The sequence below is a fragment of the Syngnathus leptorhynchus genome, chromosome 16 (assembly GCF_054491065.1).
Source record: "Syngnathus leptorhynchus isolate UIUO chromosome 16, UIUO_Slep, whole genome shotgun sequence".
NCBI classification, from domain to species: Eukaryota; Metazoa; Chordata; class Actinopteri; order Syngnathiformes; family Syngnathidae; genus Syngnathus; species Syngnathus leptorhynchus.
In genome coordinates, this window is record NC_141210.1 from 293,425 (window position 1) to 304,286 (window position 10,862).

Here is a 10,862-nt window from a genome sequence, read left to right on the forward strand (position 1 = left end):
GCGCCGTCCCGCCGCCGCCGCCGCCACCCCCCGAGTAGGGGAAGACGAAGCGTAGGCCGTGCAGGGTGCTGCCGCAGGCGAAGGCCCGCCAGGAGCCCGGACGCAGGCTGGAGCTCTCTCGGCTTCCGCAGCTCTCCTTCAGGTCCATCGTCCGCGGGGGCTCCGTCACCTCGGGAAGCCCGCTCTTCCCCCACACTCTCGCACCTACGCCCGATATACAATAGAATGCTCAGCAAAGAAATCAAAAATCTTGCAGCAAAATTCAAAGAAATGAACAACATGTTTGATTTTGTTAACATTAACAATAACATGGATGTTTAAAATACAATGAACATTTAAATCAAACTCAAATTGAAATGGATTTGAAATGTTAAATACATTTGGAAAAAAAAAGTGAAAAAAGACAGAATTGAATCATTTCTAAATATATATATGAAATAAAATAAAACAAAAACAAATAAATGCTAAAGTATACTCAAAATGGGAAAATGAAAAGGATGTATATCTAAAATTAAAATTCAAGAAAACGTGAAGGCAACCATCCTGGTCCCATCCATCCCATCCTGTACGCACTCAGATGCTCGAACCAAATCCCATAGTGACAGCCACACTTGCGTGCAATCTTACACACACATCACACATATGTCCAAGCGTGCCAGATTCTCCCACGCGCACAACTGACTGACGGACGGAGGGAGGGAGGGAGGGAGGGAGGGAGGGAGGGAGGGACGGCCAGCACCTTTCGTCTTCAGCCTAGCGATCGAAGAGACATCCGGCGCGAGTGTGTGAGATGAGGGACGGAGGCTGGCTGCCTGGCTGGCTGGCTGGCTGGCTGGCTGTCTGGCTGTCTGGCTGTCTGGCTCAGCCCTTTGTGATCCAAGCCAGTGTTTAGTCGCGCGCACCCATCCAAACTCCTCCTGGCATCCTTGGTCCGGCTACATCCGCTCGCCCGCCTCTTTCCTGCTCATCTGTGGTGGCGCCTGACAACGGCGGAGAAAGAGAGAGGGACTGCGTGACAGAGAGAGAGAGACAGAGAGAGAAAAGAGAGGAGGGAGGGGGCGAGAAGAAAGGTTGGTTGACTCCCTCCCCTCCCCTCCCCTGCCCTGCCTCCCGCCCGCCCGCCCGCACACTTCCACATCCCGTCACCTCGGATAGACACAGGCGCACGGACGAGAAGCAGGAAGATGGCTAAGACGCAGACTGACAGACGGATGGGGGGGCTGGATTTGGTGTCATGGGAAGTGAAGCAGAAGTGAGCTGTGATGTCATGTTGGGAAGGAGGGAGCAGGACCAAAAAAGAAACTTGAGGCGGGGGGAGGAGGGGGAGGTCAGAGGTAGCACGCCATCGCTGGCTGGCTGGCTGGCTGGCTGGCTGGCACACCAGGGGAGATGAGGAAAGCATCCTCGTTGTGAGACTCTTTATATGGCCGATGAGGGTTCATATGACATTTTCCTCACACAGGCTCACAAAATATCGATTGAGTCATACTCAAAAGCATCTTTTTCAAGACTCTGATGCTCATGCCGAGAAAACTGGCGGCAATGTAACCTCTCAGTGTACATTTTAAACTGCATCATAAAAACTACTATGGGAAAAAAAAAAAAAAATGGAATTATTTGTAAAAGCACATTAAAATAAACGATAAAAAAAAACGTAAAAATTAACATCTATTGTAAAAAGAAATGCCCAAAGAATGAAGAGATAAAAAAAAAAAAACATTTCGAGACAGTGCTGTGCTTGCCAAAATCAACAGATGAAGTGCTTCAATTGCGGGTTTCCACGTGTCCCCTTCAACTCGACGCATTCTAAAAGGTGATTTGGAGCTTCAAAAAAAAAAGATGTCACGGAGGAAGACAACAAACATCCAATCCTTCCTTCACTGAGCAAAAGAGGTGATTAAGAGCATTTTCCATGACTTTTACGGTAGTCCTTGGAACAGTGCGAAAGCTGAAGGTTCACCTACTTTCCGCTGTTGTGCTCAATTTGTTGGCTTTGGCGACGAGACGATATTGATCATTCTGCGGCTGTAGTTGCCCTTCTATGAAGTTTGACTCGGGTTTTAGGTTTTCACTTTAGCGCCGACAGGTGCTATCCCAATTTTCATTAGGACCGACGTGCATCCGTGACGTCATTTTGGAATGACCGACCGAACGGAGCTGTATTTACTCACGAATCCTACAGCGTTCAATGATTTCCCACACTAAGAAAGCTAAAGATCAGACAGTATATTTTCCAAGGACCACTTCTACCACATAACTTGGAAATCACAATGACCCCTCCCTCGCTGGCAAGCTACTTGACTGCAGGCACATCGTGTAAGTCCTCCTGAGCCGCGAGCTCAATCATTTGTTACCTTTGCATTTTTGTTCCTCACAGAAAGTCGTTTTCACCTTCTCACACGCTGAAATCGATTCTTTGATGCCCCTTTTTTCAAATCATAATTGAATGCAGTGACGAAAACTGTTACCTTCCTCCAGGGACTCAATTTAACTGAAAAGAAACGTGTCAAATTAGGGCCGCTGCTGCGTAAAGAGTCATTACAATTGCTGAGTGCATTTTGAATGGAATATGAAGCATCATCGGGCGTAATTATGCGCACCATTTGCATATGTAGCAGAAGACAGGCAAATTGTTATGAAATTAAGGATATGATCAAAGGAACCAATTTACATTTTTTCTTTCCACAAATTCAAACTATTGCCAACAAACCTATTTATTATCAATCACTGTGCCAACTGAGCCATTGGCCTGTATCAATCAATGTGACAAAATAATGTTGCGATCGATTTTTCTTTGCTAATATCAACAGAGAAGGCCACTTGACTTGGGGGCACGTTTTCACGATGACATCGGGGTCCGTCCGTTGTCAAAGTCAAAGACCGTAGGTGTCCTCGGAGAGCGCCACCAAGAGCTCATCAAGGTCGTCTGCAAGCAGGTATTAGCGGCCCCTTTGATTAGTATGAAATGGTTACACAGTTGTTTGGCATCCGACACACTCTAGTGACCCCACCTGCGTCCCATCCTGAAGCTTGCGGGCTTCCATCTTTGCATTTGCTGCCATCGTCGGCGCCGGCGTTGTCATCGTCAAACACCAGCTGCGTGCAGCTGACGGGCTCGACGGCGGGCGAGGGCTCCTGCGTGAAAAAAAAACAACAAAAAATAACATTTGAAAGGCGGACAGCTCGCCGATGCTTGCCCATTTGGGCGCGCGTCGCCCACCAGAACCGACGGTGGCAGCTGCCCCTTGTGGCAGCCTCCATCTGTTGAATAGATCCTGAGAAGGTTGTTAGGCGTCACATTGAGGTAGTGGTTGCAATGGGAGGGGGAGAACACGCCCACCTACAAGAAAATGCCACACTGGCTTTCAGATCAAAGGATTTTTTTTTTTTTTTATTTAAAAAGTGTTTTCTCACTTGTTTGAGAAGAAGCACGGCGCCAACCTTCAGTTCCCCCAAGCGCTCCTCCAGGAGGCGCCGATGCACCGTGCCCCGGATCTCACCTTTAGTCAACAAGATGGCCGTGTCCATTGCTGTGCAGGAATAGTCAAGTGTGTGTGTGTGTGTTTTGCATCCGCACGTGCCTGTAGGATCCCTGAACACGGCCTTGGCGTCGGCGTGCGTGTGGTTGATACTTTTGAGCATCACGGCCATGTTTGGCACTTTGTTTTTGTTCAGCTGCTTCAAAGCCGCCTGCCGCCACCACCGCAAAAACAACAACAACAAAACAAGACCTAAAAAACGACTGAAAGCAAAGCAGGCAAGCAAGAGAGAGAGAGAGAGAGACAGACCTTGCGGAGAACCATAACCACGCTGAAGGAACGCAGGAAGCACGCCGGGTTCCGATCGTCCAGTCCCAGCTCAGCCTTCATCGCCGCCCAGGGGCCGCCAAATTCCTCTTCCTCACTTTGGGAGCAGGAAACCTGGACAAAAGTATTGGGACACATGCGGTTGCCCTCTCCAATACTCAGCTCTCAATTTCAAAAAGACGCCTGCGCTAACCGCGACGTCACGGTGCTTCCCTGGGATCGTGCGAGTATCGCACGGCATTACCTGGTGCGGAAGACGAGCCGCCACGCCGTTGGCGGGAATCTGGGGAACGGACACCGCCATCTCATCCAGACTGTGACTGGGTGGCTGGGGGAAAGGAACAAACTCACCAAATGACAGGGAAACCATCTGAGATGGATGACGACGTCGACGCTTGGAAACCCACCTCCTCCGGGAGGAGCCCCGCCGGGCCCGGAAAGCGGCGAGTCTTGGGCGGCCGAGGCTCCGAGCGAGGCCTCTTGCGGGACACCTTGTTCGACGCAGACACCAGCTGCACCAGGTGGTTTGTCAGCAACGGTGTGCTGAGGGGGTGCGGACTAAAGGCGGGAGATGAAGAGGGGGAGGGTACGAGGGCGGGTGAAACCGTCTCAAAGAGGCCCCGAGGCGGACCCGAGGGCCCTGGGGTGCTCCGCGCCGCTCGCTGAGGCTTGCAGTGACTCCTGGAAAGAGGCTTAGGGGCCGGCGAGGGGGCTGTGGAGATTGGAGCTCTGAGGGTCCCTCCACCTAGGGTTCGGAGGGGAGGAGCAGAGGGTACCGCTAAACGTTCACACGCCTCCAAGTCCGCAAGATCCAAGTCCCAGTCGTCAAAGTCATCCTGAGCGGCGACGTCGGCGCTGGGCTTCGGCAGTAACCCCGAGGGGGGCTCAGTGACACGGCGTGTGGTAGCTGCAAGGGAGTGAGCTGGTCGCTCATCACGTGGCTGAAGAAGGTTCGATCCAGAGCCTCGAGCGACCACGGGAGTGGCACCCGGTGGGCGTAATGCCACGACGGCGGTGGGGACGGGACGACACCGCTGCCTGTTGGCCCTCCCCGAGTCCGACTCGGGGGACGGAAGAGCGCAAGCTCGAGCGCAAGCTCGAGCGCTCAAAGAAAGCTTGCGCAAAGTTTCCTGGCCCAGAGGCCGGAATGGCTCATTGGTGGCGGGGCTCTCCCGTGCCCCCACGTGGGGCTTAGGGAGGCTCAGTGCGGGTGGCAAATCGGGCCTCAGGAAATGAGTGCCTGAGGTAAGGTCCTGCAAAGTAACCTTATTTGAGGCGAGCAAAGACTCCACATTCGGCCGGAGGAGGCCGGCGCCGGGTTCTCTCGGTGGAACCCGTGAGATCGCGGGCCTCGGCCCAAACCCCAAGTGGGGCTGGCGGTGGAAAGCCCGAGTGGCCGAGGACAACTCCCGTAAAGTCGGTGCAACTGTTTCCGAAGTCGAAGTGGGAGGCAGGGAAGCGGCTCTCTGGAGGTTGGTGCCGGAATGGCGAGTTGCGTCCACAGGGTGAGATGGCACAGTGGTTTGAGGTCCGGCAGCCCAGTGAGTCGCCAGCAAGTCCTGACGCACAAACAATGCGAAGGAGGGAGCGTTAACAACATTTTGCGGTAAAGCTGACGTAGATGTGGTCCGTGCGCTGCCAGCAAGCGGTGACAGGTGTGTTTTAGCACCTCGTCGTCAAAGTCCTCGCCTATGCTGAATAGCCCACTCAGTTGGCAGCTCTGTAAAAATCCAAAGTTGGTTTTGAATGTCAATAAAAGATGTTGGCGACTTCCATGGAAAAGTACGATCGCGCTAGCGTGCAAGCTAACGTTTCGCCTAATACGAGCTCACGATTACTTACCATCGCACACACGAGATGACGCGACGAGTGATTACATGTCACAAGACGTCGAAGGCTATCCGGAGACGAGACGACACGTTTGGTGGTTGTTTTGAAGTTAGTTTGTGTTACAAAGTCGCTAAACGCTTGCTAGTGTCGGTGCGGTGGGCTAATTAGAGCAACCGGTGAGCCCGCGACTCACGTTCAAACGTGATGACGTCTGTATTTTGACGAAGAACAAGCAAGTCGGTTGAGATAGTACCCCTCCATCCACCCCTTGCAGTTGTATCCCGCCTGCCCGCCCGCCCGCCTCCTGGTTCGACGTGGTCCGTCGGCTTAGAATGAAATAGCTCAACAATAGTTCATTAACACCACTTACATGTATGCTTTTCTGTTTCTATGCTTGTCAACACTGCCACCTATTGAGCGTTTTAGAAAGGTACGAAAGGTATCAGTTGACACATAGCCTAGTATCTATTAATAACCGGGTTGACATTTGGCAAGCCTGTACAGTATACGCTTGAGCATAAAAGAGAGGAAGAAATGTGCCTCTACTGACACTGGCTACCTTAAGTCTGAAGTGTTTGCGGGTGAGTCAGACCTTTTTGTAAGTCTTTCTCGAACCTGATTGGCGAACTAAAACGGCAGCTTTTGATTGATCTGTGTTCTCCAAGAAACGTCATGTCCAGGGACACCTTTCCCTTCTCATCCACATCACTGCGCTCCCTGAGGCTAGAGCAGGAGTTGCGGGACTGGGAGGACGCACGAAGGGCCCTGGCCCAGAGGCGCGCACTCACCCGAGACCCGCTACCGAGAGCCCCCCGCAGGGCTACGCAGCGGCTCCAGGAGGTGCGGGCCGCCCCGCCTACTGTCCGCTGCCGAGACGCTGCCATCCACAATACCTTCACGTGCGGGGACATGAAAGGGGTGTATGCCGTCCTCAGAGACCCCGCCATGGTCAACGCTCAGATGGAGACGGTGCACGAGGAGATGACGTGGGCCCCGGAGATGGGTACGTCCCTCCAGCTCGGCGGTGGCAAACTCATTCAACTCTATGTGGCTGGACTCACACAAAGCAACATTGTTGCAGTAGCAGCAGCTAATATTGCTGAAGTCACTTTGTTGTGAAAGTCTTCTTTGTAGTTGTCAGGGAGGGAGGGAGGGAGCGTTCCCACTTGGCCACCATTATTTCTCTGGCCGCAATTCGAGTGTACCTTGTGTTCCTCGGTCAGGCATTTGGACCATAAGCTCCAAGGTGAAGCAGACGTCCGCCCTGCGCCTGGCTTCCGGCGGTGGGCACGCAGCGTGCGTGGAGGAGCTCTTGTCCCGCGGGGCCGAGGTGAACGCTGAGCCGGGAGGCGCCACGGCGCTCCACGATGCCTGCGCGGGAGGACACGCCGCCTGCGTCAAACTGTTGCTGGCCCACGGAGCGGACGCGCAACTGCTGACGGCCGACGGAAGCGCTCCTCTTCACCTGTGCGCCTCGCCCCTCTCGTTACGGTGAGCTCTTTAATAGCTTCGCTCGATACCCGTTTTGTATCTCTGCGACTTGACGTGAAAAGGCGCCCGCAGGTGTGCCGAGCTGCTTCTGGACGACGGCGCCGACGTGAACGTGAGGACGGCCGTGTCCAGGCTTACTCCGCTGCACGTGGCCGCCTCCAGGGGCCTGGAAGGCCACGTGGAGCTGCTGCTCTCCCTGGGCGCCGACGTGCCGGCCACCAACCTGGAGGGGGAGACGCCTCTGAACGCCGCCTGCGCCAAAGCCGACAAGCCGTCGGAGGTGGGCCGCTACCTGGCCGTGGCGCGCAGGTTGCTGGACGCGGGCGCCGACCCGCGCACGGCGGGTAAGAAGCGACACACGCCGCTGCACAACGCTTGCCACAATTGCAGCCCGGCCATGATGGAGCTGCTGCTGCGGTACGGAGCCGAGGCAGATGTCAGCAACAGTGCGGGCTACACGCCCTTGGAGTGCGCGCTGCAGGTACGACAACACGCAACTATCGAGAGAAGGAAGTCACGCTGAACGCCGATTGCGCTTGAAGGTGCTTGAGGACAACTTGGACCAGCAGCCTGAAGCAGTGGTACAGATGCTCCTGAATCATGGAGCCAAACCTATCCCACCAAAGGTTTGGCAAAGCCCCGGCCGGCGATCATTTGTCTTCCTGGCTGCCTCGATGACTTTCTCAACGTGAACATTGTGTTTGTTCCCTTTTCTGCACGCAGATGTTGAAGCGGTGCGTCCTCTCTCCCGCAACGTTGGAGCTTATCCTTAACTCGTACCCGTACGTCCCGCCGTGCGACTGGATGCAAGACGACGGCCTAGTCGCGCGAGGACACGAGGCTTTCTTCAAACGAGTACGAGAGCTGAGCGGTCAGCCTCGCTCACTGCAGCATCTGTGCCGCTGCGCTTTGCGTGGTTGCTTGGGGTCGCTTTGCCACTCGCAAGCGAGTCGACTGGACGTCCCCGGCTCGGTCAGGGATTACCTGCTGCTGCAGAATGACGGCACGCTGCGCTAAATTTGCCTTCTTTTTTCACATATTCAAATGAAAACAATGGGATCGATTCGCTGACAGATGTATCGTGGCAATGCGTTACCGAATGGCAGGCAAGGCTGCAACTTGCGCTGACTGGCCAGACCGAGGAGTGGGTGGGTGCCAACCAGAGGCTTCCTGACGTCACTCACGCCTGATCCACCACACCATGCAGTTATTACGCTTCAGAAAATCAGCGGGTGTTTTGTTTTTTTTTCCATTTATTTTCCTTTACTCCAAAAAAACTGTAAAAACGACTCAGTAGTATATTTCTTTGGACAAAAATGTGTGCTATATTTACACGGCTGGGACGAATGAATTTGTTAGGGGAAAATACGTCAAATAAATAAGTTTGTGCGAGAACATCAGCACAGCAACGGGTTGATGACGTCCCTCCTCTCTTCCGCCTGAGTGCGCGTGTGTGCGTGCGTGCGCGTGCCCTGTTTTGAGGAAGTAGCCACTTGCTAGCTACTAGCATCGCTAAAGTTCGTCGTCAAACATGCTCTGATTGCACGGCTGGCTGGTAAGAAACAAGTTAAACGACGCCGCGCGGGTTTTGACGATGATTAACGTGAAAGGCGAGTCGCGAAAATGGAGGCAAGCGCTTTCTTTTTCTTGTCTTTAGCTTGGGGTTAGCTCGCGAGGCTAACGCTGCTCGTTATTGACGTGAATCAACACTTGGACGAGAGTCCCAATATGGCCTATGAATCCGCGTGAAAACACGCTCGGAATGTTCTTTTTTGATGAGGCTGAAGAGCTGTTTTGGATGCATTGCACCCGCGCAACGTTAAATAACCGGATTGTGACGTCAGCCGTCTTGTGTACTCTTCTCCCATTTCCGGCCGGGTCAATTTTTCCTCCTTGAGAGCTGATGTGGCGTGGCGTCCTTTATGGAATGCCGAACAGCACTACATGATGGAAATAAAACACAGTAGTTTGTGACCAAAATGCTAGTTGATCAAAACTGCCGTGAGAAAAATCGTCCACAGAGATATACACTGGCTTGATCCATGATGTGTCATCGTACCATTTCTGCAGGAGAAGATGGCAGTGTGTGCACTGACCATGCTGGACGGGATGGGTGGCGAGGCCACGGCGGTGGGGGGGGCCCTGCTTCTGGCCCTGGCGCTGGTTCTGGCCTGGCTCTCCACGCACGTGGCAGAGCGCGGCGACCACATCCTGGGCACCATCCTGACGGCAGGCGCTCACGCCTCCCTCATCGGTGTGGGCGGGGACGCGGGCGGCGACGTCCAGGCGGATGCCCCGGAGCAGACCGGCGCCACCCAGCCCTCGCCGGAGAACAAGCCGGACGACGGCGAGACGGATGAGGTGGCCTCGCCGCCGGAAGAGGCGGACCTGTTGCTGGACATTCAGAGCAAAGCACCCCCCGGGGGCAGGATTCACGCATCGGACGAGGAGGAAGAAGAGGATTACGGTGAAGAAGAAGAGAGAGTGCGGGCTTATAAAAAGGACATGTCTACCACTCCGTCCTTTTGCGTGCGACTCAAGTTTTTAAACGACACAGAGGAAGTGGCCGTGGTCAAACCTCACCACACTGTGGACCAACTCAAGAGGTTAGGGCACGGCGCCGCACCGCACCGCACCGCACCACGTTGCTGTTAGCTACTTGGTTGTCACAAATTCAAATGCGGGTACAATTTTGCGACTGGCGCGGCACTAAGAAGGCTTGATGGTAGCTACTTGACAGCACAAGATGGCATGGCAAGATTTAGTCTTTAGCGCCATTTCATCCATTTGGTTTGTGGCAGGGCAACACCATTGCATGTGCACAGCTGCGAGGAAACACGCCACTTACCTTGTGACTTTCTCCCCTGCCAGCAAGTACTTCTCTGGGCGTGAGCATCAGATCAAGCTCATCTACCAAGGCCAACTCCTGCAGGACTCCAAGAGGACTCTGCTGTCCCTGAACGTGACTCACAACAGCGTCATCCACTGCCACGTCTCGCAGGCCCCGCACGACGGCAGCCCTGAGGCGGGGGCCGCCGGCTCCCCCCAGGGGGCGCCCGCCGTCTCCGGGGGCCTGCGGGCGGCGGGCGTGGCCGTCAGCACGGGCAGCCTGGTGGTACCCGTGTTTGTGGTGATCCTGGCCGTGGTGTGGTATTTCCGCATCAACTACCGCCAGTTCTTCACGGCGCCCGCCACCATCTCCCTGGTGGGTGTCACCATCTTCTTCAGCTTCCTCATCTTCGGCATGCACGGCCGCTGAAGAGACCCATTGGCGTGTTGCCCTGAAACTCCAGATTTGGACCATTCATATGCTGAAAACCAAAGAAAAAAAAAAAAGAAAACAAGCAGAATTTTTTTTTGCCCCTCCAGGCGTGCCCCTCTCTGCTGCCATAAAACATCACCAAATGCTTTTGGCTAATCCTGCTAACACACTAACAAATTTCCACAGGGGAGGGGGAGAAAAAAAGAAAAAAAAAAAGACTTATGATTAAGCTCTCATTTCTGCTTTGTTGTCTCTCGTTTCTCCATCCATGATTCAAGCCCAACATTTTTTCTGTGGTGTGAAGAAATTAATTTAAAGGCTGAGATGCTGTATTGTTAAGTAGAACAGGACTCGTGTCTTTTTTGTGTACAATGATGTGTATTTAGTGTAAATAAAATGAATGAATGAAACAAATGAATCTGGCACTTATGAGAAAAAAGACATCTAGAGTCTCATGTCTCCAATTAAAAGCA

The 10,862-nt window shown here is 53.6% G+C and overlaps 3 protein-coding genes and 1 long non-coding RNA gene across 5 annotated transcripts; 2 read left to right on the forward strand and 2 right to left on the reverse strand.

Moving 5' to 3' along the window:
• Positions 1–112: 112 nt before the first annotated feature.
• On the reverse strand, positions 113–2,079 carry LOC147043715 (uncharacterized). Its single transcript, XR_015068464.1, has 3 exons — positions 1,965–2,079; positions 740–980; positions 113–204 (listed from the first exon to the last, which is right to left on the reverse strand). It is a non-coding gene; the product is annotated as an uncharacterized LOC147043715 (long non-coding RNA).
• Positions 2,080–2,691: 612 nt separating this feature from the next.
• hrob (homologous recombination factor with OB-fold) lies at positions 2,692–5,893 on the reverse strand. Its single transcript, XM_085933566.1, has 10 exons — positions 5,649–5,893; positions 5,476–5,526; positions 4,214–5,365; positions 4,051–4,134; positions 3,789–3,920; positions 3,582–3,690; positions 3,415–3,500; positions 3,221–3,340; positions 3,012–3,135; positions 2,692–2,926 (listed from the first exon to the last, which is right to left on the reverse strand). The coding sequence occupies exons 1-10, from the start codon at positions 5,649–5,651 to the stop codon at positions 2,874–2,876; spliced, it is 1,914 nt and encodes a 637-aa protein (XP_085789692.1). The 5' UTR covers positions 5,652–5,893; the 3' UTR covers positions 2,692–2,873.
• asb16 (ankyrin repeat and SOCS box containing 16) lies at positions 5,468–8,153 on the forward strand. Its single transcript, XM_085933569.1, has 6 exons — positions 5,468–6,217; positions 6,302–6,639; positions 6,860–7,127; positions 7,200–7,608; positions 7,670–7,753; positions 7,851–8,153. Exons 2-6 carry the CDS (start codon positions 6,309–6,311, stop codon positions 8,142–8,144), a joined length of 1,386 nt encoding a protein of 461 aa, XP_085789695.1. The 5' UTR covers positions 5,468–6,217; positions 6,302–6,308; the 3' UTR covers positions 8,145–8,153.
• A 389-nt stretch (positions 8,154–8,542) lies between these two features.
• On the forward strand, positions 8,543–10,786 carry tmub2 (transmembrane and ubiquitin-like domain containing 2). Of its 2 annotated transcripts, none has more exons than XM_085933575.1 (3): positions 8,543–8,682; positions 9,198–9,733; positions 9,999–10,786. In XM_085933575.1, exons 2-3 carry the CDS (start codon positions 9,204–9,206, stop codon positions 10,384–10,386), a joined length of 918 nt encoding a protein of 305 aa, XP_085789701.1. In that variant the 5' UTR covers positions 8,543–8,682; positions 9,198–9,203; the 3' UTR covers positions 10,387–10,786. The 2 variants fall into 2 exon arrangements, with proteins under 2 accessions (XP_085789701.1, XP_085789700.1); XM_085933574.1 differs by having other exon boundaries at positions 8,610–8,756.
• The last annotated feature ends 76 nt before the right edge of the window (positions 10,787–10,862 follow it).